The sequence below is a fragment of the Wolffia australiana genome, chromosome 8 (assembly GCF_029677425.1).
Source record: "Wolffia australiana isolate 7733 chromosome 8, ASM2967742v1".
In the NCBI taxonomy this organism is placed as follows: Eukaryota; Viridiplantae; Streptophyta; class Magnoliopsida; order Alismatales; family Araceae; genus Wolffia; species Wolffia australiana.
Window position 1 is genome coordinate 1,959,458 of NC_135842.1, and position 27,290 is coordinate 1,986,747.

General features: G+C 42.0%; 3 protein-coding genes and 1 long non-coding RNA gene across 7 annotated transcripts; 3 read left to right on the forward strand and 1 right to left on the reverse strand.

The window, feature by feature from the left end:
* The first annotated feature begins 1,922 nt into the window (after positions 1-1,922).
* LOC144706703 (putative protein phosphatase 2C 2) lies at positions 1,923-4,443 on the forward strand. 3 transcript variants are annotated; one of them, XM_078579701.1, is made up of 5 exons: positions 1,924-2,103; positions 2,190-2,324; positions 2,389-2,739; positions 3,391-3,570; positions 4,143-4,443. In XM_078579701.1, the coding sequence occupies exons 2-5, from the start codon at positions 2,274-2,276 to the stop codon at positions 4,323-4,325; spliced, it is 765 nt and encodes a 254-aa protein (XP_078435827.1). In that variant the 5' UTR covers positions 1,924-2,103; positions 2,190-2,273; the 3' UTR covers positions 4,326-4,443. The 3 variants fall into 3 exon arrangements, with proteins under 3 accessions (XP_078435826.1, XP_078435827.1, XP_078435825.1); XM_078579700.1 differs by having other exon boundaries at positions 1,923-2,324; positions 3,433-3,570; XM_078579699.1 differs by having other exon boundaries at positions 1,924-2,324.
* A 10,927-nt stretch (positions 4,444-15,370) lies between these two features.
* Positions 15,371-16,142, forward strand: LOC144707049 (uncharacterized). Its single transcript, XR_013582392.1, has 2 exons — positions 15,371-15,483; positions 15,916-16,142. It is a non-coding gene; the product is annotated as an uncharacterized LOC144707049 (long non-coding RNA).
* Positions 16,143-19,844: 3,702 nt separating this feature from the next.
* Positions 19,845-23,621, forward strand: APTX (APRATAXIN-like protein). 2 transcript variants are annotated; one of them, XM_078580309.1, is made up of 5 exons: positions 19,857-20,000; positions 20,149-20,276; positions 21,161-21,856; positions 22,979-23,149; positions 23,222-23,621. In XM_078580309.1, the coding sequence occupies exons 1-5, from the start codon at positions 19,970-19,972 to the stop codon at positions 23,573-23,575; spliced, it is 1,380 nt and encodes a 459-aa protein (XP_078436435.1). In that variant the 5' UTR covers positions 19,857-19,969; the 3' UTR covers positions 23,576-23,621. The 2 variants fall into 2 exon arrangements, with proteins under 2 accessions (XP_078436434.1, XP_078436435.1); XM_078580308.1 differs by having other exon boundaries at positions 19,845-20,000; positions 22,979-23,621.
* On the reverse strand, positions 23,571-26,867 carry LOC144707186 (pyruvate decarboxylase 1-like). The gene is made up of 5 exons (XM_078580307.1): positions 26,069-26,867; positions 25,832-25,995; positions 25,088-25,738; positions 24,198-24,504; positions 23,571-23,842 (listed from the first exon to the last, which is right to left on the reverse strand). The coding sequence occupies exons 1-5, from the start codon at positions 26,588-26,590 to the stop codon at positions 23,672-23,674; spliced, it is 1,815 nt and encodes a 604-aa protein (XP_078436433.1). The 5' UTR covers positions 26,591-26,867; the 3' UTR covers positions 23,571-23,671.
* Between the last annotated feature and the right edge of the window lie 423 nt (positions 26,868-27,290).

Genomic DNA, 27,290 nt, shown 5'->3' on the forward strand with positions numbered 1-27,290 from the left:
GATCTACTCCACAAAGTATCGCGATCCAATTTATGTGGATTCTTACCAATGATTGGTGTCATTTGGCTAATCATTGGCCATTTACAAATGATAACGATGTGTCATTCAACATATTACTTTATACAATTTTTTGCTGTAAGCATTGTGCATCCAATAGAAGAAATGCTTGAATTTTCATAATATACGTACCTACCTCTTTAGATGTGTCCATACATGTGCCGTGATGTAATTTAACAAAGGACAAAAGCACAATCATAGCACCAAAGTATCATTTCTTCTTTATTCTTTTGCCATACACATGGCTGGATGGGATCTGGTACAGTGTTTTAAACATAGAATCTCAACTAATGATTGGTACCTTTTGGGGTTTCCAGGACATGTGTACGTGTCAAATTGAATACATGGACTGTGATGCAGTATCATATGCTTTTCACCAAACAGTTGTGGAATGTGCTAGCATATAAATAGCGCACATTTTAATAAATGGATTTTGATGATTTTTTTTGGGAAAACCAAGGATTCTGTGTCGCATTGGAAAATTCGCAGTTCGGATTGAGGAGGAGAGAATAAACCAATGACCTAGATTGATCTAACTTCAAAACGTGGTATCTAAAAATCTAGAAGGATTTTTGGGCTAAAATTTTAAGGGTAGTACTGTCTTTACCTCTTTACATCCATGCTCTCATATATAGACTCCCCCATCAATGTAAAAAGGCACCCTTCTGGATATGTTCTAATTACAATTACAATTTGCTAAGTGATTTCTCATTCAAAATCTTGTTTTTTTTGGTTCTAGAGTTTGGAGAGGACAGGATTGAAGGAGTGGTGATCTAATCAAGACTCGCGAAGAGAAAGTACCACTAGGCCTGTTGGGAAAATGAAGTCATTTATTTGCCCTTTTTCCTAGGTCATCATTGATGAAGATGATCTAAGTTTTACACCATCAACTCTGCTCTTAACCTTCTTATACATACCTCCATATCCGTTGTCATCAACAACAATAATTTTACATCATTCACCCGCTCATCAACGCATATAAGCCACCCCCACTATTGCATTATATGCTAAAACCACTACATTCCACTCTCTCCATTCTCCATGTTTCCACATCCCTGGTGCTACCAAAGCTTAAGTTAAGGTAATTTTGTTGTAATTTATTATTATTCAACAGAAAATCCAATAAATTTCCTAATTTTTTTTAATAAATTGAATAAATCAGGTTAGTAGGATTAGTATTTTTCTCACCTTACTCAACTCATTTTATATTAATTCTGATAAATCATTTACCGATTTCATTGGCTCGTAAACTCGCGCCTAAAGTTGCTTCTTTGCTATGTTCTCGCTCGTAAACTTTGCGCCTTTGAAACCTTTTTTAATGAACAACTCGTTGTTCAGTACTGCCAACTATTATTGGAGGACGTCGTCTTTTTTAATACTTAGTCCCTGTGGATTCGACCCTTACTCGCTCTATGCTATATAACTCAGAAACCTTAAATGACGAAATCAGTCTTAATTTCTATTTTAATCCTTCTTAGCAAATTGTAAAGAATTTTCCATGATTTTATGAAACTTACAGTAAAATCGGTTTGCGCGTCCGCACATCGGAGCGACCGAAATTGACCCGAAACACGCTGACAATGACGTGGCGGCAGTAGGCCCCACACAAATCTCCCTCCCCAACGCGTCTGTCATCCGCGAGATCTGAACCGTCCATTTCCCTTTCTACGGCCGCGATGCGCAACTTCTCCCCTAAGCAAATAAAAGTCAGACCATGGTTTAACGCGTTATTGATCCTGCGGTGCAACAAGCTTAACCGGAGACGGTCTGAGAGCAGTCTGCCTCGCGGTCGATCTTCGTCGGTTAAGCGGTTCTGCAGGACTAGCATACACCCCCGGTTTCTATATAAAACCGCTTCGGACTGGACGTTGGAATAGAGAATCGCGTTGAGAGAAATGGCATGTACAGTAGCTGCAGGAGGAACTTCCAAAGCGAGCTTCAATTCGATCATGGCGCAAGATCTGTTCATGGCGGAAGCGATCTGCTCTTCCGCTTCGTCTTCTTCTTCGTCTTCTCCATCTTCGCTGAATTTCTGCAAGAACAGAGGTGCAAGTACAGCTAGGGTTTGTCCAAAGCGGAAGAGGCCGCTGCGCATTGCAATTCCTGCCTTACAGCCGCTGGATTTGGAGCAGGAATCAGACGCTGGCGTGGACGCGATCGAATTGGAGTGCCAGAGATTTTCCGCCTTCTGCAAGCGCGGAAGAACTAGGAAGGAGATGGAGGATCGGTGCAAGGCTTCCATTGGTGTCCCTAGAAATCCCCATTTGGTACGTCCTGGCACTCCATTCGGTTCTAGTTTGTCCGTTTAATCTGATTTTTTCCTTGAATTAGGCGTTCTTCGGGGTGTACGACGGGCACGGCGGCGCGGCGGCCGCGGAATTCGCGGCGGAGAACTTGGGCAAACACGTAATGGCGGAGGTGGGGAAGACGACGGAGGAAGAGGAAAGGGGAAGATTTGAGAATGCTGTGGCGACTGGTTATCTGAGGACGGATGACGAGTTCTTGAAGAGTCAAGGAGAAGGCGGAACTTGCTGTGTCACTGCGGTTATCAGCGACGACGATCTCATCGTCTCCAACGCCGGCGATTGTCGCGCTGTAATCTGCAGGAACGGCGAAGCCCAAGCTCTGACCTCCGACCATCGCCCCGCTAGACCAGATGAGCGAGCCAGAATCGAAAGCCTCGTAAGTCCTCCGTTCCGTCCCGTTCCGTTCCTTCCCGTTAATCTTTCCTTGCATGAGAACCCGAGAAAACTTGGTTATTGATTGACTTTTTCTATCTTTTTTTCCGTTCGTTCCCGTCAACCTTGCTTGCATGAGAACCCGAGAAAACTTGGCTTTTGATTTGCTTTTTCTGTCGTTTTTTCCGTTCGTTCCCGTGAACATTACTTGCATGAGAACCCAGAAAACTTGGTTTCTGATTGATTTTTTCTTTCTTTTTTTCCGTTCCTTCCCGTCAACCTTGCTTGCATGAGAACCCAGAGAACGTGGTTTCTGATTGATTTTTCAATCTTTTTTTTCCGTTCCTTCTCGTCATCCTTGCTTGCATGAGAACCCAGAAAACATGGTTTTTGATTGATTTTTCCATCTTTTTTCCGTTCCTTCCCGTCAACCTTGCTTGCATGAGAACCCGAGGAAACTTGGCTTTTGATTGACTTTTTGTATCGTTTTTTCCATTCCTTCCCGTCAACCTTGCTTGCATGAGAACCCAGAAAACTTGGTTTTCGATTGACTTTTTGTATCGTTTTTTCCATTCCTTCCCGTCAACCTTGCTTGCATGAGAACCCAGAGAACTTGGTTTTTGATTGAGTTTTTCTATCTTTTTTCTTGGTTTAGGGAGGTTTTCTCAGTTACTGCGGTGGGACGATGAGGTTGCAGGGATCAGTGGCCGTGTCTAGAGGGATCGGCGACCGCCATGTCAAGCCATGGCTGACCGCAGAGCCCGAGACAACCGTCGTCAAGCTCAGACCCGACTCCGAGTTCTTGATCCTCGCTTCAGACGGCCTCTGGGACAACGTAAGATCCCTTACTCTCGTTCTTCACTCTCGTTTGTTTCTTGTCCGGGATGGATGACGATCCTTACCCATTCCGTTCCCTTCCCTCATCCGCTCTTTCCAGCACTTCTGTCCCGTTCCGTCCGTCATTTGAGGATAAATGTTCCCCACCTGCTCAGATGACGATATTGGGATGGATGCTGTACCAGATATCAGAACTGATATCGTGATATCAGAACTGATATCAGTTTTCGTCTGGGGGTTTGGATGCTGTGCTGGATACCAGAACTGATATCTGGATATCTGCTGTGACCACTATCCTGATAATGGATATTGGTTGCTACAGTGCCGATATCCTTTATCAATATCCATCTCTATATCAGAATTCACCTTAGTCTGGGGGTTCTGTTGATACCAGAACTGATGTCTAGATATCTGCCTTGACTGATATCCGGGTATCAGAAGACGATATAGTATTACTGTTGCTACAGCACTGATATCCGGTACCGGTATCCGTTTTCTTCAGAGTGGTTGAATGCAGATGACGAAAACTAGGGAATATGAGGTTGACTTTGGTGCTTGGTTGGTTTACAGGTCAGCAATCAGGAAGCAGTGGACATGGCTCGGCCTTCCTGCGTTGACTCTGATGGCAAAGTGTCCTTGCTCGGCGCCTGCAAGAACCTTGCTGATCTCGCCGTCTCGCGAGGTTCCAACGATGACGTCAGCGTGATGATTATCAAGCTGAGAGATTTCTACTGCAAAGTCAACAACGCGTAGCAATCTTGTAGATCTCTGGAAATTTTCATTCATTGACCTTTTGTACAGTTTGATTTGACTCTGACTATATAGTTGGAAAATAAGGCCACAAAAGAAGATACTACGAAATTTTCGTCTATATTCTTGTGGATATCTAGCTCTCACAAAGTCCATCTCATCTTGGCCGCAATGACGTTGAAAGAAGTGGAGGCGAAATTGGATGAGAAAGAAGTTGAGTTGGGCGAGATCAAGGCCGAACAAAAGAGGATTGCAGAGAAAGTGAAGTTGATCCGGGAAGAGGCAAAGGAAAACGGCGAATTGTTGAGGCAAGTGTTGCGAACCCTCGCAACACTGAATCAAGGAAGTACGTCTGGTGAACGAGGACCAGAGGAGTTTCCAAGAAGTTAACAGAAAAACAAGAACCGGGGATTGGGGGAATCAGAGGCGAGGCACGAAATACGCCCTGAGAGTCGGAACAAGGAACAAATACGACAAATTCGGAGTAAGATGGAGGCTCCAAAACTCCGAGGTGATGATGTTGAAGGCTGGGTGCGAGGCATGGAGAGGTTCTTTCAGGTCCAAGAAGTACAATCGAAAGATTGGATTGATGTAGCAATGGCTAATCTGGAAGGCGAAGCTCTGTAGTGGTACCTTTGGACCACTGATAGGTATACCTTTACCGGGTGGAATGACTTTAAGATCCAAATTGCGAGACGATTTGATGAAATATTAGCAGATAATATCAAACACCAATTTATGGATATCAAAGAGACAGGGACAGTGAAGGAATACCGTAAAGAATTTGAACGGTTATCTGTTTACCTGCCTCCTATGCCAGAAGATATCATGTACGATATATTCTTGAAGGGACTAAAGACAGAGATACAGACCGAGATGGATATTGAAGAATTCGTGGGGCTGAGAAGGCTTATGGATTTAGCACTAAAGACAGAAAAGCGACTCAACGCCCTTTGGCAAGCATGGGAAAGTCATAGTCAAAAAGGGGGAAGACCACCAAGTATTGGATCATGTTACCAAGGAAACTACATTCATTCTGTTTCGTCACAAGGAGCAAGAGGAGAGTGCCATAACCAGAACAAGGTCAAAGTATGAGAAAGATGTCAAGAGACGCCTGCGTACAGAAGGAAAATTATGTTAACGGGGGAGGAGTTCCAAAAACGTCGAGAGAAAGGCCGCTGTTATAATTGCAATGACAAATTTGGCCCAGGTCATCGATGCAAGAAGACACTACAAATCTTGATTGTAAATGACGAGGAGCGGGATAGAATTGACCCAGACATGGCTGAAATAATGGAGGTAGAAGAAAACGACATTCCACCGGAGGCAATCCCCAGAGATCCACCTTGGGGACAAGGTAGTAGTCGATGAGGGGGGAAATGATACGGTCCCTATAAGGATGTATGAAAGAAGAAAGAGAAGAGGACAGAAAGATAGTGGGCCAGCTGGCGCTGAGCTGGCAAAATAACTGCCGAATTCTTGATTGTTAGTTTAGGAAGACAATAAAAGAAGGTATAAATAAAGGTGACCGGAAGGAGAAGGGGCACAGAGGCTTTGTGTTTTCTAGGAGCTGGCTATTCTTGAGGAGAAAGGGCTGCATTTGGCGTGAGTCTCTTCAGGGGTCGTGGCTGCAGAGAAGAACGAAGACGAAGTTGGGTGTTCATATACAACACAGGCTAGGAGCGTGGTTCCAATCTGTAAGTACCATTTATCAACAATTTATTTATCTTCCGATACGGAAGTGTATCACAATGCTTTCAGACCCAAGTTGATTGTATAATGATTTTGATATTATTTAAGAAGTCTGGGATATTGTGCAGAAATGATTCTCCAAGCTTGAAGATGAATCCAAAATTGCCAACTTGGTGGGTAATCCATGTGTCTTCTCCAAGAGCAGAGGCTGGCATTGGAGTATGCCAATGAGCTTGAAGCACTTTGGAAATATATACGGAGTGATTGGGATTATTGATACTTGAAAGGGCCAAGTTCTGTATTTGTGGCAGTTTTGATATGAGCCTATACCCCCAAGGGTATCTTTGACATTTTAGTCTATAGGGGTACTAAGGTAATTTGATGTTTAGGATAGATTGGTTCCTTTCTATACAAATAAATATGGTCATCCCTTTATGAGGGCTACATTGATTAAGGCAAGATCAGCCTCATGGCTTGCTATCTCAATCTTTTGTGTCTTAGTCCCCTCCCCTTGACTGTCCAGCGATCCCCTATACCTCTGATCATCTCACCTGATCTTCAGCTGGCTCCACTATGAGAAAGGAAATTTTGGGCATTAATCTTAATGTTGTCACAAATTTAATTTTCCATGATCAAATAAGATTTGTAATTATCTAATATCCTTGAAATATGTATTGTGGTGAGTTAGGTCATCTCCGCTCAGACTGGCCTTTAGAGATAGATCTAAAGCTAGAGTTAGGGTTAAGAAGAAGAAAGTGATAGTAAGGTTAATAAGGGGATTAGTTATATAGTAGAATAAAATAATGTATAAGGTGATAATAAAGAAGATAGCGAAAAGGTGGAAGATAGTTAATATGTGGAAATAAGTCATTAGAGTAAAGTAGAAATACAAATGATGTACAATAATAAGTAATAATAGGTAGTGTTCGGGAGAACTAAATAAAGAAGAATTAATATATCTATAAGAAAAGGTGGTATTTATATTTTTATTGGGATTAATATTCTTATCCATATTAGCAATATTAAGTAGGTCAGAGAATGATTTATTTATATTATCATAATGAAGGGAGAGAATAAGATAGCTAGTGGAAATTTTATTTTTAGACTCTTATTAAGATATAAGAGTATTAAGATAAATATATTATTCAGGATACTATGTTTAGTCGAAGATATGCTTAGTATGATAATTTAATTTAAGTGATATTTAGGTTCTATGTAGGATATGATAGATAGATATAGTAATGAGGGATATTAAGATTTAGAAGTTAGTAAATGGGTCTATTTAATTTTAGTGGAAGATAAGAGAAGGCCAACCAAAACATAAACACTATCCCTTCCTTTTAATTCAATCTATCATAACCACTACTTACATTCCATAAAATAGTGGATGACAAATAGGAAGGTGAATAGATGGTAACTGGGGGAGATGGTATTAATAAATGTGGTTTATACGGGTTTATGTATTTAGTACACAGTTGTGGTATTTTTTATATTAAGTGAAAATAAAATAAGGTAAAATTAGAAAAAAATTTAAGTACCCTGTAGATGTTTGATGACATGCCTCAAAGAGGTTTCCCTAAATTTCACTTGAAATCCAATTCTGGCTTTGAATTGAATTCAATTCAAGAATTTATGAATGGAAACAACTAGAAAACTTATCGAGATTAAGCCCATGGAATATTGAACTCACCTTGAATTGGACGACCGAGGTTAGAGGTGCCAATCGACGGCTGGGATTAAGTCAAAGTCATGGACCCTTTCTTTCCCTTTCAGTGTAACCTCCCCCCCTCGTGAGCATATGGCGTTCTAGTTGATCCATCGTCCAGCCCCATTTCTCCTATGAGCAGCTGCCAATCAATTAGAACCCTACAAGAGAGAAAATAAAAATAAAATTTAGATATAAATCAGACTGTCTGATTTTCCTTAAGAAGATCTGATGACCGAGATCAAAATATCACTTTTAGGTCGGCCCATTATGATTCCTGGTCAATTGCTACGTAAATGTCAAGTAGGATTGTATATCATTTCCCTCCATTATGTGTGCTAGCCACACTACCTCCATATTGTGCCTCTTAAGTGGGCCTCAATGGGCTCGCTTCATTGTGCCTTGTGCTGATTGTCCTGCCTTGCATTGCTGCTTCTCTCATTCTGGTGCTCATCGACGACTAGGTGGCTTGAGCGCTACTACATCTAGCTGGCTTGGCTATCGGTGTTTTAGCTTAAAACCCTATTTATCGTCTTCTCTCCTTTTTTATTTATGTAAATTTAAATTATGCTCTGAAAATTATTGAACTCCAAACTGGAAAGAAGAATTAAACTAAAAAAAAATCATGTTCCACCCAATTAAAATTCAGAATGTTAAACCATATTTTGAATTATAAATTATTGGGCTTCCAAATTATGTATAAATCATAATAAAAGGTGTAGTTTTAATGATATGGTCCAATTAATGAATGAGATGCAAATTCATCTTAAAATGAGGATAATACCAACATAATTATGCAAAAATAGCCTTAAAATATGTAGGATTACATGCATCAATTTGGATTTGTCACACTCCAATCCAACCCTTACCCCTGTATATCAGTTTTCTTCTAGTCTATATGATCCCTGCCCCATAATCATCAACCCCTCACTACATGATCAAGTGGCTCGTTCCTGGTTGATCCCTAGATCCTCTGATTAACCGCTCTGATCTTTCCCTTTCTACTCTTTGACTTGGGAACATCCACCTATATCTCCTCTATTCCCCATCCCAATACAAACCTACATTGATGTTTCATATCAAGTTCATGTTCAATTGTTCAACCATGTGTATAAATTAACCTTTGAAAGCATATTTCAAACTCTGAAATTAAGAAGGTCATTTGGGCCTCACCTCTGATGGATAGCCTAAGTTTTGTGAAGTCTCAATGTGGGATTCCAACCCATTCCAAGTCATCCCATGTTCTTGGTCAACAAAAGTAGAATTCTCATGGATAGAAGAAAAGCTACTTAGGCAAATGTAAGGATTATCAAGATTTTTGTGTTCATTGCAAAAAGCCAAGTCACACCATAGAAACTTATTGGATGCTACATGAAAAACCCCCCATCACTTATCAAGGGGAATAGTGTAACTCAAGTTCATGTTTAGGAACCTGAGGATGAACAATCCTTAGAAGCAAAATGGAAACCAAGTGATATCATACATAATGAAAGAGGATCTTCAATAATTTTAGAGCCTCATAAAAAATCAATCAGACATTATGGAGTGATAAACCCTAATTAAGGCATGTGATTTTTAAAGTCATTTTGGGACCATTTTATGTGCATCACCTTCCTCTTTAAATGAATTTTAATCTCATGCATTAAACAAAGCATTTGATAAAACAATGCATTTTAATGTAACTACTTACATATTTTACAAGTCCAAGTGGTCCTTAGACCTGAGACGCCAAAGATGTCTTGTAGACAGACGGTTGTATTTTGACTATGGCCAACGAGTCTCAAGTCATGGGATTCTAAACGGTCTTAATTCAGGTGCATCAAGAAGTTCACGAAGATGATTGAGTGGTCCAGATGGGATCGTCCACCCTCGGTATAAGAGGTGACAACTCAAGGAAGATGATGTGATGAAGTCTTTGGCCAAGGCAGTGAAATATCAGAGAAGAGTTCTCCAATGACTTTCAAATGCATCAATACTAACTCGGATGACTTATTAGGGTTTGACAGTTGACCATACCCTAAGTCGTCCAAGGAGCGTTGATAACCAATAAAAGGGGTAAAATTTATACAATTTTAACCCTTGTCATTGTCAATTTTAGCTTATACAATAAAATTTATAAAACCTCACTTAAGATGCACAATGATGAGTGGAGGTATCGTCCAAGGGAGGCTAGTAAGCAGTTCAATTCGATGATTTTTTTAATAATTAGGACTAACTTGATCTGCAATGAAGATCAAGTTAGCCTAATTAGAAAGGGAATTTACAGAGGGAGGTAGAAGAGATGAGAAGAGTAGAAGAATTTAGGAAACTCTAAGTTGAATTAATTGATCCAAATGAGGGATAAAGGAATTCACTTTAGAGGGATTTAAGAAGAATTTTTTGGTTTGGTTTGTTTGTGTAGATTTGATAATTCAGAACTGACTACAATATTAGATACTAAATAAAAAAACAAAGTTTTGATACCCTAGAATTCAAAGTTTTTTAGAGTTTTTTTTGGGCATGCAGTTTAATACCTAGTTAAATCTCTCAATTTCTCCTCTCAATCCTAATCAGGGATTGTACATGCCGCTCAAGCCAAGCGATTTAGAATTTCAGACCAGAATCAAGAAGAACAATCAAGAAATTGAACTGATTTCATTCAAAATGCACCAACATTCAAATACAAAGAAGGGAAATGTACCAAACAGGTTAATCCAGGCTGGGGCTCCTCTCTGTCTTGCAGCTGTGAAAGAGAACCATCAAGAATGACCCCCTCCTCTCGAAATTCGGCTTTTATACTTAGGTAAAATGGCAAAAAATACCATTTTACCCCTAATGAGTAATTAAATTTTATCTATCAATGCAGGCTTTATCTGAATAATCCAACCATACAGATAGAAGGAGGCGATCAAGACGAGCAAATCCATAAAAAAATCATCTCACTCGGAGTTCTGGAACGAAAGTTATGAATAAATGAATTTAAACCAATATTGGCCATTGGATTAAATCATTTATTTAATTTTTTCTTCTTCTAACCGCTCGCTGAGGTGTCGTATTTTCATTGGCGACGACGTTTCTACTTCTTCAGGCGGGTGCCTTCTCGTTCCGCCACGTACCCCTTGGCAAAAAATAAAAATAGACAAAAGAAAGGTAAAAGAAATCAGGAGTATAAATATAACACGCACGTGGTGCATGCCTTTCTCGCCGCGCCGGCGAATCAGCAAGCGCCACGCCACCGCCCGTGCGTGTGCGTTGTACGTGCCGCGCGGGCGGTGAACTTACCGCCCGGCGCCGACCCCTCCTCAAGCGCCCTCGGATTCTCATCCGACGGCCATGATGACGCCACGTCGACGCACGAAAAACTCTTTGGGCTTTTTGCGGTGAAACCCCTTTTAAAACACGCAATTACGGATGGACGCCGCCCAAAAAGTATTTGTGTATATGCCCTTGTGCATTCTCTCTCCTCCTGTTTTTTTCCTAGAACATTAAAACAAATAATAAATTATTTGCAATAAAACCCTAGAATATTTTAAATCATATCTTTACGCCTGCAACCACGACCGAGAGCTGTTTTGGGGGTATCTTTACGCCTCCAAAGTTCAAAAATAATCTTAATACTCATTTTTTCCTTGTAAATATACTTTTTTTCTTAGAAAAAATGCATTTCCTCTTCAAATAAATCTCAAAAAAATCCTAAAAAATCGTAAAAATCCTAGAAAATTCACTGATTCATCCCTGTACTGATAAATCTCAAAATCAAATCTTAAACTTGCCATTTTCGTTCAAAAGTAATTATTTCAAGCTCAAATAAATCCCTTAAAATTCATAGAATTAACAAAAAATTAGGGAAAAATTAGAAATCACTTGAAAACAGTTTTTTTCATGTAAATGGATAACAGCCAATTTTTAGCTCTTTAAATGCATGAAATTGTGCTAATAGAATGAAATTAATACCAAATTTAGGGTGTTATCAAGCGTCAAGTGGATGAGGGATTATATGTACACGTTAAGGGATGATGAACAGGTTCCATGAGGGAGTCGATACACACCCCTTTGTATCTTCTAGAATACAAGGCGTAGCTTGGCACCCCACGTGTTGGAGACTCGACCTATCGGTTGTATTAAATCAATCCGACATTAATGAATATGTATGATGATATAGTTAATTAATTTGGAAGGCCAATAAAGGTTATTGGCCCACTGGAGTCGTTTACTAGACTGATACATGGGCCTAGATGGTCACACGCAAATGGTCTTTTGGGCGTCAGAAGAATTACTTGAGTTTTGGGGGGTTTTATGAAAAATACCCACTTAGTATAAATAGGGGAAGGCCCTGAACAAAATTCACCCATGCCAGAATTGTTCAGGGGCCTTCCCCTTCTTTTCCCCTCTCACCTCACACCCTCTCCATGCCCGATGCGATCGGGATGACGTAACGACGATGGTGGAGGTAGAAGGGGGCTTGTCGAGAGGAGGAGGAGATCCGACGTGTCAAAGACTGCATGGATACATCTAGAGGCTGCACATTTGAGCAGCTCAACTCATCTCGCTCTGGGATCCAATATACAACGGATGCGATCAATGCACAGGTTTTTTGTTCAATGGTTTTATCGATGCCGTTTCAATTCCGTTCAAGTCTTCTGCTGCAGAATGTTTTGATTTGTTCATCCATATCAAGGCCTCTAGAACCCAACATCATCTTCACACAATGAGTAGTCCTTCTAAACAGTGTCCCTCATATCTTTGACACTGTCAAAGCCCATACATTGTTGTCTTAAATCAGGTGTCATGGAATCTAACAGACAAGTTATTTATCAAAATCTACCCATTTATTGATATGATTTATCAGAATCTGAGGGCAGAGAATTATTAACGTGATAAACTTTCCCGCAAGGTCAGAAGATGACTCACATGTATTTAGTCCATTGACATAGATTGTGCTATATAAATATGCTATGGGGCACAGTGATGGGTAGATGAGTGTACCATATCTCCCCTAGATGAAGTTGTCCACCACCAGGACCAACATTTATCGCAATTGTTACCTCTTCTTTGGCTATATATGTTAAGGTGAGATGTAAGCTTAAGATGAATATATAATTCTAGATGCTAGAGATGAGTAATCTGGAAGTTCGCACTTGAGATAACTAAGACGAGGAGTAAACTAGAACTTCAAACTTGAGAATTACTCGACAACCATTACCATATAGATGATTGTTGATAAACCAGAATTTTGGTTAAATAAGTCATTTAAAGCTCTGATTTATGCAACAATATTTATAAAATTTTCCTTACTTAGAATAGGGTAAGTAAGGGTCGAATCCTCAAGGAGCAAGTAATGAAAGAGTAAATTGTAATTCAAATATATTTTGAAATAACTTTTTTTTGGTGATTTTTATATTTTTACATTTTTAACTATTTTTTAAAGAGAAAATTTAATACTTTATTATGATTTTTACGAATTTTTCTAGGGCAAGAAAAACTTAAAGATAAATAGAACCTTAGGCCGCATTTCCCGCGGTGAAATTGTGTCAGAAATGAGTAGTGGACGAAAATCACGGTAACTTTTGCTACATGAGGAATTTTTTAGTGTTGTTTGGTTCGTTGGAAAGCTTGAAGACTAGTCTATCCTCTGGAATATTTATCTGGACAAAATGGTGAGAAAATTCAAATCAAACCTTCAGGAGATCACACAAACCTTGTTATCACGTCCCCCAAGCGTCAAGTGGTGCTCTTTCTACAGGAATCTTGATCACCCTTGAACTCTCTCCCATACTCTTGTAGAAAAAGAATGGATCAAAGAAATATGATGCACTGGGCCTCCAACAACAAGTTGGGAGCAGAAATCTAAGATGAGATACAAAGAGAGGGGAAAAGAGAATAAATAGAAGTGGCCTAACTCTCCTAGCCTTTGGATTTCATTCCAAGGGATTGGAGGGCTAGGATTTCTTGATTTCCAGCCTGGACCCACATGCCCTCCTTCTCAGATTTGAAAATAGGCCATTCAAATTCAAATTGTGGGTTAGTTCCACAATTCTTGCCTTTAGTTGACCCGATCTTTAAGGAGGTTTGAATGGACTTCTAGAATGGACTTCTTGTGTATTGGGCCTCCTCTCATTATCCATTTGATTTCTAATTTCCTCCCATTTGTATCTCAATTTCACCATTATATTTACTTAAGTCCTGTTTATCAAATAAAACTCCAAGAAGATGTGAGAAATCCACTTTACTCTAAAGAGTTAAGTGGGGTTAGTCTTAAAAATCAATAAAATATGTAAAAATATAACTTAGGAAAATAAATCATAAATCTATCATTTTATCCTTAATGGCGAGCAATTCTAGTGCAAATCTAAAGATATTTGGTAAAAATTAAGTATAAAAGTATAATTTTACCGATCTAATTTGACATCATCAATTGTGTATAGCTAAGATTATGTCATTGTATAAATGAGTGTCTTCGTACAAATGTCAATGCCAATGCTGCTCATCAGATGTTGATCTGCTAGTTAGTAGCTAAGAGACATGTTTCTTCTCATATAAGAGATTGAAAGAGTTCATGTCTAATAGATGAACGTCATCATTGAGTAGATAAGAGACATTCTTGGTGGTGGTGATTCTGATTCTGGATAGTTGCTTGAGGGGACATTGGTCCAAACGCATGGTGTGTGATAGCTTGTGGAGCAGATTGAGTTAAGCTGTCAAGGACAAGAGAGTCATCAGTTAAGGAGTCATTGATGTTGTTGAGGAGCTTCTTCTCGTCATGCCTCAACTGAATCCCTCAGTCAAGTTATTGGTTAGTTGATATATGTAGCAAAAAATGGTGGTACCTCCATCGAACTATCTATTAGTCGATAGATGCAACATGAGACGTCATGGTAGCTCCATGAATCTATCTGTTAGCTGATAGATGCAAACATGAGAGACTTTTGAAGTTGATAAGAAAAATTCGCTTGTGGTTGCATACAAGAATACCTGGTCGCATATAGTTGGTGCACCTCTCAAGAACCTAGTTGAAGCTTCTTACAAGCTTCGATCCCATGCCAGAATCACATCATCAAATAGATTGTAGAGAGATGTTAAGGAAGACCAAGCCTTATTAGGGCACTGATAATAATAATAAAGGGAAAGTTTCATTCTACTCCATTTGAGTGATGCTTATATACAAAGACGAGAATACAACAGGTTACTTGGCATATCGTGACTGAAAAGCGATACATCATAAGACTTAGTATGTCATTTCTGTCAATCATCCATCGCAAAGTCTGCAGTTTTGTAAATCACCTATGCCCCATGATTGGACAGAATAAAGTGGGACGGGATGGGAGCCATGAAAGCCATTGTTCATTTTGCCATTCCGCGGTCATGACGGATGACTAATAACAGTTAAGTGGGACAGGCGACAGATCATCATCCATCCACAAACCTTACATACACCTCTGGATGTCAGCATTTTTAAAAAGTGGAGACTGCTCATCACCCTCATTTTATCTTTCTCTGGGGAACTTTTATATATCCTCCTAACCACTGATATCTTTTCCCATATTCACTCTTCTAAGAACACCGATTCAAGGTTATATTCTTTACATTTTAATATAAATGTTGAGGAAATGAATTAATACTTTATATTTGCAAGGAAATCTTAACGGGCCGGGTTTTCAGCATTACCCATTTAGAAAAATCTATTTATTGGATCAGATCCGCCACATTGTGCTGTCCAAAGCTGCAGTTTTAGGGTTTGCAATTTTCAAATCACTACGGCGCGTTGTTTTACAAGGCAGATCCATGGTTTGATCTGGTCTCGGAACTCTTGTTTCGTGACAATGTCTTATGATTATCGTTTTGATTACCCTTTCCGAATTTCTTCTTCGTTCTGTCTTTCTTTTCGCAGTCAATTTGGAGTTTATTATCTGTATATTTTGTTCGTTTAGGTGTTCTTACGACTTCTCCAGCAATGTGCTGAAAAAATCCCTATCCTTTCCATGCTCGCTGCTGGCTTTCTGCTTTATTCGCCCTTGATTACAAGAACATTGCTCATAATCTGTCGTAACCCTTATGTGTTGTTTTCGTAGATTCATTGTCATGGGTTTTCCTACAGTTTAGAAAATATACCTAGATGCTCTATTGTTTTGCGTTTATTAACTCTATGTTTTCTGATTTCATTCACTGCAGGTTTGTGTCATTTTCTCTGTTTTCAATTTATTTTTGTCATGATTTCAGAGTTTTCAAAGGTGGAATCTGTCCCGAATGAGGATCAATTTCTAGCTATGGGTCAAGGCCCAAATGAAGCTAATGTCATAGTTACTCTGATGGGGTTTTGCAATCATCTTTTTTCTGATTATCTCTTCGTCTAAGGTATATTTACATCTGGCTCATGAAATGCACGGAAATCCATGAATGACATTTAAAATTTTTCTGTTGCAATTAAGTGGAATTTTAGTATATCATCAGCAGTGGCGTAAACACCGCCTCTCCTTTCAAGTGTTAGTTTTTGCTCTGCGTAGGTTTGCTATGAAAGTAAGAAAAGATATTCAGTTCGCATAAGTTGAGACTTGCTGAGGACTTTTTTTGACCAAGGTATGTTATGTGATTTTTTGAGTTTATTGAGTCTAATAGTGCCAAGAAATCCCTCATTTAATCTTCCCATCCCAAAGTAGCATTAGCCTTCTGAAAATCAAATCAAAACCACTTTAAGAAATATATGGGTCTATTTGTTGAGTACCTCTACAGTATGTTAATTGGTCCAACAGTTACAATCTAGTTCAATGAAATATTTAGTAGTAACTCCGCAATGTCTAAAGAAATATATGGTGAGCATTCTGCAAGTCGTTTGTTTGTCGAGATACTAGGATTCAATACTAAAAATCTCAAAAATGTGCGATCGATGGTATTATTCTACAACCCTATGTTGATGGGAAAGTGACTATAACTGGTAATGAATCAATTTATTTAGAAGTATATCAACCAAAAAGCTCACTAATTAATCTCCCTATTGATCAGCAATTTCTGGTATGATAATCTATACAATGTCGTTTAGTAAGCAATGTAATTGTACCGTTGAAATTTGAAATAACACCGTCCTTAAAATATATACCATGATCGATTATTTGAGAAAAAGCCTATTATTTCGACTGTCTCATCTATATGATCCGTTTATACTAGTAAGAAAACGTCTGTCAAGATTTCCATACTTCTAACAGACGAAAATTGTAGCTATGTTTTCTGATAAATATATTATTTAAATCAAATTGTAGCTATGTTAAAATTCAATTTTAATGCAAAAATGGGCTTCACGCCAACTTTCTAAAGGATTCAATTCAAAACATGCATAATTTGATTTTACTCAGAGCTTCTATTGATTACAAGGTTCTGCAAGAAGTGGATTTAGCACTACAATTCACAGGTTGAGAACTTCCAATATAGATATTCAGAAGGCCACCTCCTCAATGGTGAACAGATCTCCATCTAGACAGAACATCCATTTTTGTACCATCAGCCATTGGACAGCTATGGTATCAGGCTGTGCCTCTTCACCCTAGTGATTAAAGCCATCTCCCCAATGGTGGTTTGCAGTTCATCTCGCATAATATCATGAGACTCTAATAATCATAGTTTCCTCGGGGACAAACCTATTACTCTCACTTGAGAACTGTAGGGGAAAAGCCCTCACTGCTTCACTCGCATCTAATCTATTATTATATTCATATTTATGATCAATGTTCTCATAACAACCTAAAATGTAAAATTTGGATAAAACAATCTATTTTCCCCCCTCAATGGGCAAAAAAGGTAATGGGTCCTCATATGGAGGTGCAACTTTAGGAGTAAAAAGGGTCCCAGTTGTTATTGGGATTCAATAAGCGACCGATGTTCATTATTTTTGCAGAAATAATGATGAAACCAAGAAGCTAGTCAATGAATGTTATTGAGTAAAAGATCCCAAGGAGTAAATGTAGAATACACAGGGAAACCCTAACAGGAGTAAATGTAGAGGAAATATATTATGATATTCTTGTATCATTTGATTCCAACAGATTGACCAATAACCAATGGGAAAACTAAAAAGTCATGGCTTCCCAGCTCATTTTGACTTTGAAAGATGTAATTCTCTATATTGAACATGTCTATCGGATGCAATTCACTCCAGTGTTTATGACTTTATCCTACAGTTTGGTTACATCATGGTGAAGAATTCTTTAAATAGATGACTTTGAAGTGGAAGAGAAAAAGGTAAACAGTAAAGTAAATAAAGTAATAAAATAAATCCCAAATCTAACCAGTCACTGATGCACTACTTTTATAATGAATCCATTGTAGATAAAACCAAGTCAAAACTTTCAAAGAAAATAAATCAATCAAGTGATCAAGATGGTTAATCTCGAATGATATTACCTGCCAAGTACCACATTTGTAAAATGGTGTAATCTCTTTACTTTTTAATTTTGAGCACTGGGATAAAAAGTATACATACTTTTATTTCTTTTCTCTATGTACATAAATCCCAAAGGGAAAGGTTACAAAGTACACTTACTTAATACGTGCCTTTTGCTCATTGTGCTTTTATTTCTTTGACTTTGGAACCTGATTATCCTTAGTTATTTTATTACATGGCTTAATGTTTAATTGAGTCATAGTCATCAGTTTTTATATATTAAAAAAAAATATGAAAAAAGAATGACCAGAAGAATTAAAGCCATGATTACTTATGCTTCTTTTCTATGGCTAAATATATAAACAACAAAATTTTCACCATTTTCAGGGTAGAGAATATATCTTAGATGAATTGTATCTGGCATAAATTATATATATTCAAAGAATATTATACAGTTCAATAATTAAATTTAAATCGAGAGAGAAACTGTATGTAGAATTCAAGAAATGATACTAGTGTAAATTGAGAGAGATATTGTAACTGAAACAAAAAGAGTAACTATAAATATCATAATGTAGGATCTTAAAGTGGTCAGAAATTAATGAAGCATAGGTCGTAAAAAAAATTAAGCTTCAATTTTAAGTAATACTTGTAATTAAAACATTGTTATGTCAGAATATAAACTATATATAATTTTTTGAATTCATGTGTACTGTGACAACTAAGAGTTGATATCCTACCAAAAAATGAGCACACTTATGATACATAGAACCCATCAAAAGTTTTATGTGGTCTCCAGTAAATGCCAAATTCTCAAGTTTATTATTATTGCACAAGGAGGCATTTTAATTTGGCTAACATGAAGTGGGCATTTGAAATTGAGGCCAAGTTTTATCTTTAATTATGATGACGAGGGGGCATGATGTCTCGCATTTGCGCTGTAGCAGACTCCAAGGGGGACAAGAACCAACTTCTGACAACCAAGGACTCCCCACCGACCTGCCGAGGTCTCACTATTATATCTCTTTACCTTGTATCATGGGAGTGGGTTATAGTTCCAGATCGTCCGGGACGTGGACAATAGACAGTACGGGAGACGAAGATCATCCCGTCCGACGTCCGAAATCAGTGCAGGGATGCAGACGGGACGGTTTTTTCGTCCAAGTGGACAAAAACCATCCCACCCGTTCGTCGTGGGACGAATTCCCATCCCGTTTTTCGTCCAACCTCCTGGACGGTACAATTTTTTCAGGGTGGGACGAAAACACCGTCCCGCCCGTGTCCTTGCGCTAGTATAGTTCTGTATCGTCCAGGACGTGGATGATGGACGGGACGGGATGCGACAAAGATCCTCCCGTCCGACGTCCAGAATCAGTGCAGGGACGCGGGTAGGACGGTTTTTTTCATCCGAGACCTCTGTACAGGACCTATTTTTCGTCCAAGTGGACGAAAACTGTCCCGTCCATCCGTCTCGGGATGAATTTCTGTCCTGGTTTTCGTCCAACCTCGCGGACGGGACAATTTTTCAGTCATGGGACGAAAAAACCATCCCGTCCGCGTCCCTGCACTGTAGGCGTGGGTTAAGTGTGAATTTGGGATATCTATGCTCATTCCACGGTTTTGCAAACTATTGCAAACACTACAGCTTCATTTGTAAACCCCCGCGTGGCATCCAGGGACGGCTGGATCGGTCTACAAGCATGACCCTTGGGTTGGTCGTACCTGGCAGTGTATTTTTACCCAAAAAGAAAAAAACCCTTTTTTTTCTTTATTTTGAGCTATTTTGGAGGGAGCGAAATCCAGTTCATGCTGTTTTTGCCCATCAAATGGGCTTAAACCCTCTATAAATTCTCCCCCGTCCCGCGAAAATGGTGTTTGGAATTTGGGTCTTTAATCTCTCGGATGGAAGCCGAGCCGGAACTCAAGGAGAGAGGTTTGCACTTTGCACCGACGACGATTCTCTCGATTTTTCATCTTTGCTACCACGAAATCTGCAAATTAGCTCTTTGGGTTTTTCTGTGTTAATCGATTGTTTGTGATCTTAATCGTTTTCCCGTTTGCTTGATCGTTCATGTATGCAGATGACGGCGATGGAGAGACGGGGAAGGCTTTAGTGGTCGTTCTTGTCGGTGCGCCTGGAAGCGGGAAGAGCACGTTCTGTGAAGACGTCATGGGGGCCAGCGCGCGTTCCTGGACGCGGATCTGCCAGGTTAATGTGTTCTTGCAGATAAACGGAGATTTTGACATATTTATTCATTGATTTTCCAATTCAGCTTGATTTTACCGGGATATACTCGCTCACGCCATGGAAGTCTGTTTAATCCAGGGTTCTTATTTTTTAACAATTTGAAATTGGTTCTAGAATTGAAGTTTGGTTCATCCCTACGTACAATTTGAGTTCATATTCTAACTGCCACCATCCTACTTCGTTGCCACCATCCTTTCCGGTTCGTCTTGGTTGCAGGGTTCGGCATCAATGATGGTGATGACAAATTTCATCCTTATCTTATCTTCATGATCATCCATCGGTTGATGAAAAATCATTATCATCATCGTCATCATCCCTAGTAGTGTCCCTAATATAGATTTGGGTGCGAGGATGATGACGAATTCTGCATCATCCAGCAATCCCAGATTGGCGTGGACAATGATCATGACGAGTTTACAGTGATGATTCAGCGTTTTCATTTGATTTCCAAGAGCCATCATCTGCCTCGTCGTCCATCCTTTGACGATGGGTCATTTGACGATAAATGGAAATCATCATCGTCGTCATCATCGTCATCATCATCGTCGTCATCCATTCCCAAACATGGAGGACGATGATGCTGATGAGATTTGGGGATGATAATATGGTTAACAATCAGTCAGCAATGATATGTGATGTAGCAACATCCCTCGTTATCACCATTACACCGATTAATTTGAGGCCCACTGAAAATTTTGCTAGCATTTTTTCAATGTTGATAATCTGTCACCATTGATCATCCTTTTGGTATCCAAACCATCCAATTATTTTCCAAAACTTTAATATTTCCATCAATTTTCATATATTCGTTAGTCAAAAGTCTCACCTACATAATACCCTTGCAGGATAGCATCGCCAATGGCAAGCCCGGCACAAAATCCCAGTGCATCAAGTCAGCCACCGAGGCGCTGAAGCAGGGGAAGAGCATATTCATAGACCGTTGCAACATCGACAGAAGTCAACGGGCTGACTTTATGGGTCTTGCCGGTCAACGGTCAGAGGTCCACGCTGTAGTTCTGAATCTCCCGGCCCGTGTCTGCATCTCCAGATCTGTCAAGAGAAGCGGGCACGAGGGCAACCTCCAAGGCGGGAGAGCGGCGGCGGTGGTCAACAAGATGCTCCAGAATCTCGAGCCGCCCCAAATTGACGAGGGGTTTTCGAGAATCACTTTTTGCCCAACAGAGCCAGAAGTCAACGCCTTGGTCAACGCCTATAGCTCACTTGGGCCCGCTGACTCGCTCCCCCACGGCTGCTTCGGCAAGAAGAACCCGGATTCGAAGGTCCAGCTGGGCATTGCCAGATTCCTCAAGAAGGCCGAGAAGAACCCCCATGAAAAGAATCTCCAGGAGTCATCATCTTCGATACCCACCGGCAATTCCCCATTTGGGGAATCGGAGAGGAAGAAGCACAAGGGAGACGAGAAACACAGGGCCCCGTGGGCTGAGGCCCTGCACCGCCTTGCCATGGAGCCCGATAAGGACCCGCACGTCTTATTGGAAGTAACCGATGATTTTATCGTCCTGCCTGATCTCTATCCCAAGGTCACTACTCATCCTAACCATCGTCAGCATCATCGCCACACACATTGTTATCATCGTCGCGATCATTATCATAGTCACCATTGTCGGCATCACCATCATCATCAGCACTAGGGTCATCATTATTGTCATCGTCAGCATCACTGTCATCATCGCCATCAATATCATAGCCATTCTCATCATTGTTATCATCATCATCATTGCCATGGTCATCATCATGATTAATATCATAGCCATTCTCAGCATCACTGTCGTTATCACCATCTTCACCATCATCATCATCACCATGGTCATCATCACGATTAATATCATAGGCATTCTCAGCATCACTGTCATCATCACCGTCTTCACCATCATCGTCATCACATCATCACCATGGTCATCATCACGATTAATATCATAGGCATTCTCAGCATCACTGTCATCATCACCGTCTTCACCATCATCATCATCACATCATCGCCCTGGTCATCATCACAATTAATAGCATAGCCATTCTCAGCATCACTGTCGTTATCACCATCTTCATCATTATCATCATTATCATCATCGCGATGGTCATCATCACAATGAATAGCATAGCCATTCTCAGCATCACTGTCGTTATCAGCATCTTCACCATCATCATCATCATCATCATTGCCATGGTCATCATGATCATATCGCCATGGTAATCATCACTATCATCATCATCATAGGGATTGTTAGCATCACTGTCATCATCACCATTTCATCATCATCATCATCATCGTTGTCATTGCCATCATGATCATCATCACCACCATCATCATTTTTAGGGATTGTTAGCGTCACTTTCACCATCACCATCATCATCATCATCATCATCATCATCATCATCGTCATCATCGCCATGGTCATTGTCACATCATCACCATTATCATTATCACCACCACTATCAATCCCAATCATCTTCGCCATATCACTGTCATCATCACCACCACCACCACCACTACCACCACCATCATCATCATCATCATCATCATCATCACTGCCGTCATGATCATCATGATCTCTGGCTACACCGGTCACCACCACCACCACCACCACCATCATCATCATCGTCATATATAATCCTTAATGATCAGGACGATGGGTATGTGGCAGGCAAAGAAGCATGTGCTGGTGGTGTCGAGGGAGGAGAATTTGGACAGCCTGGCCGACGTCGAGAGGAAGCACCAGCCTCTGCTGAGGAAGCTGCATGAAGCTGCCATGAGATGGACCTCCAAGTTTCTAGAAAAGGACCCCTCGTTGACTTTTCGCCTGGGCTACCACTCCGTAGGTTTCCCCCACCCAGTTGACTTTTTTAAATTCCCGCGGTCAACCCTCAATGCAATTCACACTGGGCAGGTGCCCTCCATGCGCCAACTCCACCTCCACGTGATCAGCCAAGACTTGGACTCGGAGCACATGAAGAACAAGAAGCACTGGAACTCCTTCACCACCGCCTTCTTCCGGGACTCCGTGGACGTTATCGCGGAGGTCGAACGCGAGGGTGGTGTCGCCAGCGCGGCCGCGGAGCGTCTCCTGGTGGCGGAGCTGCGGTGCCACCGCTGCCGCAGCGCGCAACCCAGTTTGCCTAAGCTCAAGGCGCACGCGTCGCGCTGCCGTGCCGCCTTCCCCGGCCACCTCCTCCAGGGCGGCCGCCTTGTGACGGCCGCGCCCCCCTCAGATGGAGACGGAACGAAACTGCAGACTCTGTGACGAAGGAGAGTCATTGATTCGTGGGATTTTGAAAGCCAATTCTCCAGACTGAAGAAAACACAAGAGAAGGAAAAGAGGGGGGGGGGGGGGGGTTGTTTATTGAGGGTTGGGGGGGGGGCTGTTGGCGGCGCAGACGCGGGAGCCCCACTCGAGCAGCTCTTTGCTGGTGTCGTCCTTGTGCACGATAATTTCTATGAAGCAGAGGCAATCCTCCTTCGGCCCCGTCGCCGTCTCGATCGCCTCCCTCAGCTCCTCCTCGTAGCGCACCTGCAAACCCAACCAGGCTCCACCTCATTAGAAAGAGAGATAGGATTATGGGAGAGAAATGGGATATATATATAGAGAGAGATAGGATGATGGGGAGAGCTGATATATATATATATAGAGAGAGAGATAGGATGATGGGGAGTATTTTATATATATATATATGTATATATATGTATAGAGAGAGAGAGAGAGAGAGAGAGAGAGAGAGAGAGAGAGAGAGATTGGATGATGGCAGAGATGGTGTAGAGAGGGAGATAGGATGATGGGGGAGAGATGATGTAGAGAGAGAGAGAGATGGGATGACGGGGAGAGATGATGTAGAGAGAAAGATGGATGGATGGAAGGAAATGGTTACCTTGGTGGTCCAGCATTTGCCGTAGCCGTTGTGGATGGCGTCGACGAGGGCGGTGTAGTTCCAGTTCTTGATGACGTTGTAGGGCCCGTCGTGGATCTCGACCTCGATGGTGTACCCGCCGTTGTTGATGAGGAAGATGATCGGGTTCTGCCCCGCCCGCAGCATCGTCGACACGTCCTGCGCCGTCACCTGGAAGCTCCCGTCTCCGATGAACGATATCACGCGCTTGTTCTTCGCCGCCTGCGCGTATCCCAGCGTCGCCCCCACCGACCATCCGATCGACCCGTACTGCATCTGAAACTCGTACCTGTTCCACATACGATTATCATCATGATCATGAATGATGAAGAATCTCTGCTGCTCTTGTTGTTGTTGTTGTTGATGATGAAGAAGAAGAAGAAGAACGTTGTTGTTCTTGATGATCATAATGATAATGATGAAGAACGTTGTTCTTAATGATGATGATGAAGGCTGCTGATAACCGAAAAGAAGAACGCTGTCGTTGTTGATGATGATGATCTCTGTTAAAAGACCTAGAAGGTTTTGATGATGAAGATGAGGATGAAAAGGAGGCGGAGGAGATGACGATGAAGAAGATGAAGACGATGGTATGAAGAATAACGTTGTTTTTCTTGATGATCATGATGATATTGATGAAGAACGTTGTTCTTCGTGATGTTGATGATGATGAAGGCCGCTGATGACCAAGAAGAAGAACGTTGTCGTTGATGATGATGATGACTGTTAAAAGACCCAGAAGAAGAAGGTACTGACGATGATGATGAAAAAGGAGGCGGAAAAGACGACGACGATGATGAAGACGATGGAATGATGATGAATAAAAAGAGGAAGATGATGATGAAACCAAGAAAGGAGCTTTTGTGACTTACCCGCAGCCGGCAGGGAGCTTGAGCTTCTGGCAGTTAAACCAAGAATCTCCCGTCTCAGCAATGACAGCGGTATCTCCGCTGATCATCTCCTGAACATACTTGAACAGGACATTGACCCGGAGAGGCTCCTCCGGCTTGCACCCCGTCGGAACTCCTCCGGGGACAAAAATCCGCTGATAATTCTCAAACGCGGTGGTGTTCTTATGAAGCCTCTTCCCCAAAGCGTGCAAGAAATCCTTCATTAGCACGCACCCAAACGCCGGCCCGTTGGCAATCACCACGCGATCGGGCTGAACAATGATGGCCTTCTCCTTCTTGAGCAAGAGCGAGTATCCCACCGAGCTGTAGTCGTTGAAGATCGGCCCGGCGAAGAGGTAGGCGTCGGCAGATTCGATGATCTCCGCGCAGAAGGCGGTGCTCACGGCGCCCCAGTAAGTGCCGATGAAGCGGGGAAGATGTTCAGGGACGAGGCCCTTCGCCGACGGCATCACCGCCACGGCGTAGCCGCAGGCGTTGGCGAGCTCGGCGAAGGCGTCGCCGGCCTTGGCCACCCTCAGCTTCGGCCCCCCCACCAGCACAGGCTTCACCGCCTTGTTCAAGAGCTCCACCGTCGCCTGCACCGCCGCCTCCAGCCCCGCCGGATTGCTCAACCTGAATTCAAATCCCATCCACGATCAGATCAAACCGCAAACGCAACTCCAAATTCGAATCCAGGACGAAGATTTCGGGACTGGGGGAGCTCACTTGGGGGAGAGGGAGAAGGGGACGGGCTCCCGGGCGAAGGTGGGGTGAGGAACCGCGGCGAGATTGCAGCTGACGCTAATGTACACCGGCTTGCTCTCTTTGAGCGCAGTGGAGATCGCGGTATCGATCTGCTCGTGGGCGTCGTCCAGATTGTTCACCACAGCCTGGATCAGATCACGAGAATCCGATCAAAAACCGCGGCTCAGGGGCGATGATCTCGGAGAAAGTTCGAATTACCTGGTAACAAGTGACGGTCTGGAAGCAGCGGAGCTCCTGGCTGAAGTCCGGGAGGCCGATCGTGTGGTGGAGGATGCGGTTGGTGCCGTAGTCGTTGGTGTTGGGGCCGCCGACGATGCAGATCACGGGGAGGTTCTCGCTGTAGGCGCCGGCGATGGCGTTGAGGATGCTCAATCCGCCGACGGTGAAGGTGACGACGCAGGCTCCGACGCCGCGAGATCGGGCGTAGCCGTCGGCGGCATAGCCGGCGTTGAGCTCGTTGCAGCAGCCGATGTTCTTCAGCGCTGGCTCGGCGATCAGGTGATCGAGCAGCGTGAGATTGAAGTCGCCGGGGACGGTGAAGATGTCGGTCACGCCGATCTGCACCAGCCGGCGCGCGATGTGCCGACCTAGGGTTGCCTCCGCAGGAGACGCCGGCGACGACGACGCAGGGCTAATGGCGTAGCAGTTGCTCGCCGGCAGCGATCCGACCTCCAGCACCGGCGGCTTCGGTCCTTCCAGCACTCCGATGTGCGTATCCATGGCTTCGAGCTCGGCAAAATCAAGAACTCGATCGAAATCAAGAACAAAATCAAGATCGAGAACACGATAGAAATCAAGATCAAGTGCAGAATCAAGATCCGGAACACGATCGAGAAAAAGATCAGTAAGAAGAACAAGAAGGAGGTCGAGATCAAGAACAAGATCGAGAAGAAGGTCAAGATCAAGATCAAGATCAAGAACAAGAATTGGAAGAAGAAGAAGAAGAAAGAAGAAGAAGATCTGAGCTTGCAGTTTGTTGGACGCCTGTCGTCGTCGATATGGTAAGCTAAAGAGTGTGAGGATATCGCTATTTAAAGGGGATACTTTTTACGTAACAGTTGAACCCTGATTTTTTATTTATTTTGTTTCTCTCCCTACTTAGTAGGAGGGCTTTGGGACAGAATAGGAATTACAAATTTTGGGGGGTTAAAAGTGCAAGAAACCGCTGTCAAAACCACGGCGGTTTTCCAGGGTGGCCGCCGTAGGCTCTGGAGACCGTCCGCTGGTTATAGAGGAGGAAGCTTCACAAGAAGCACGGAGAAATCGGACGGCCCGGATTGGCCACGTGACCGAATCTTGATCGTCCAATGCAATCAAAATGTCAAATCCTGTGGGCGAGTCAACTCTGGAAGGCCGCCACGTGTGCGGTTTAAACCGGTTTTGCGGCGGCCCGCCTTGATGACGTCATGGTGTAATCTAG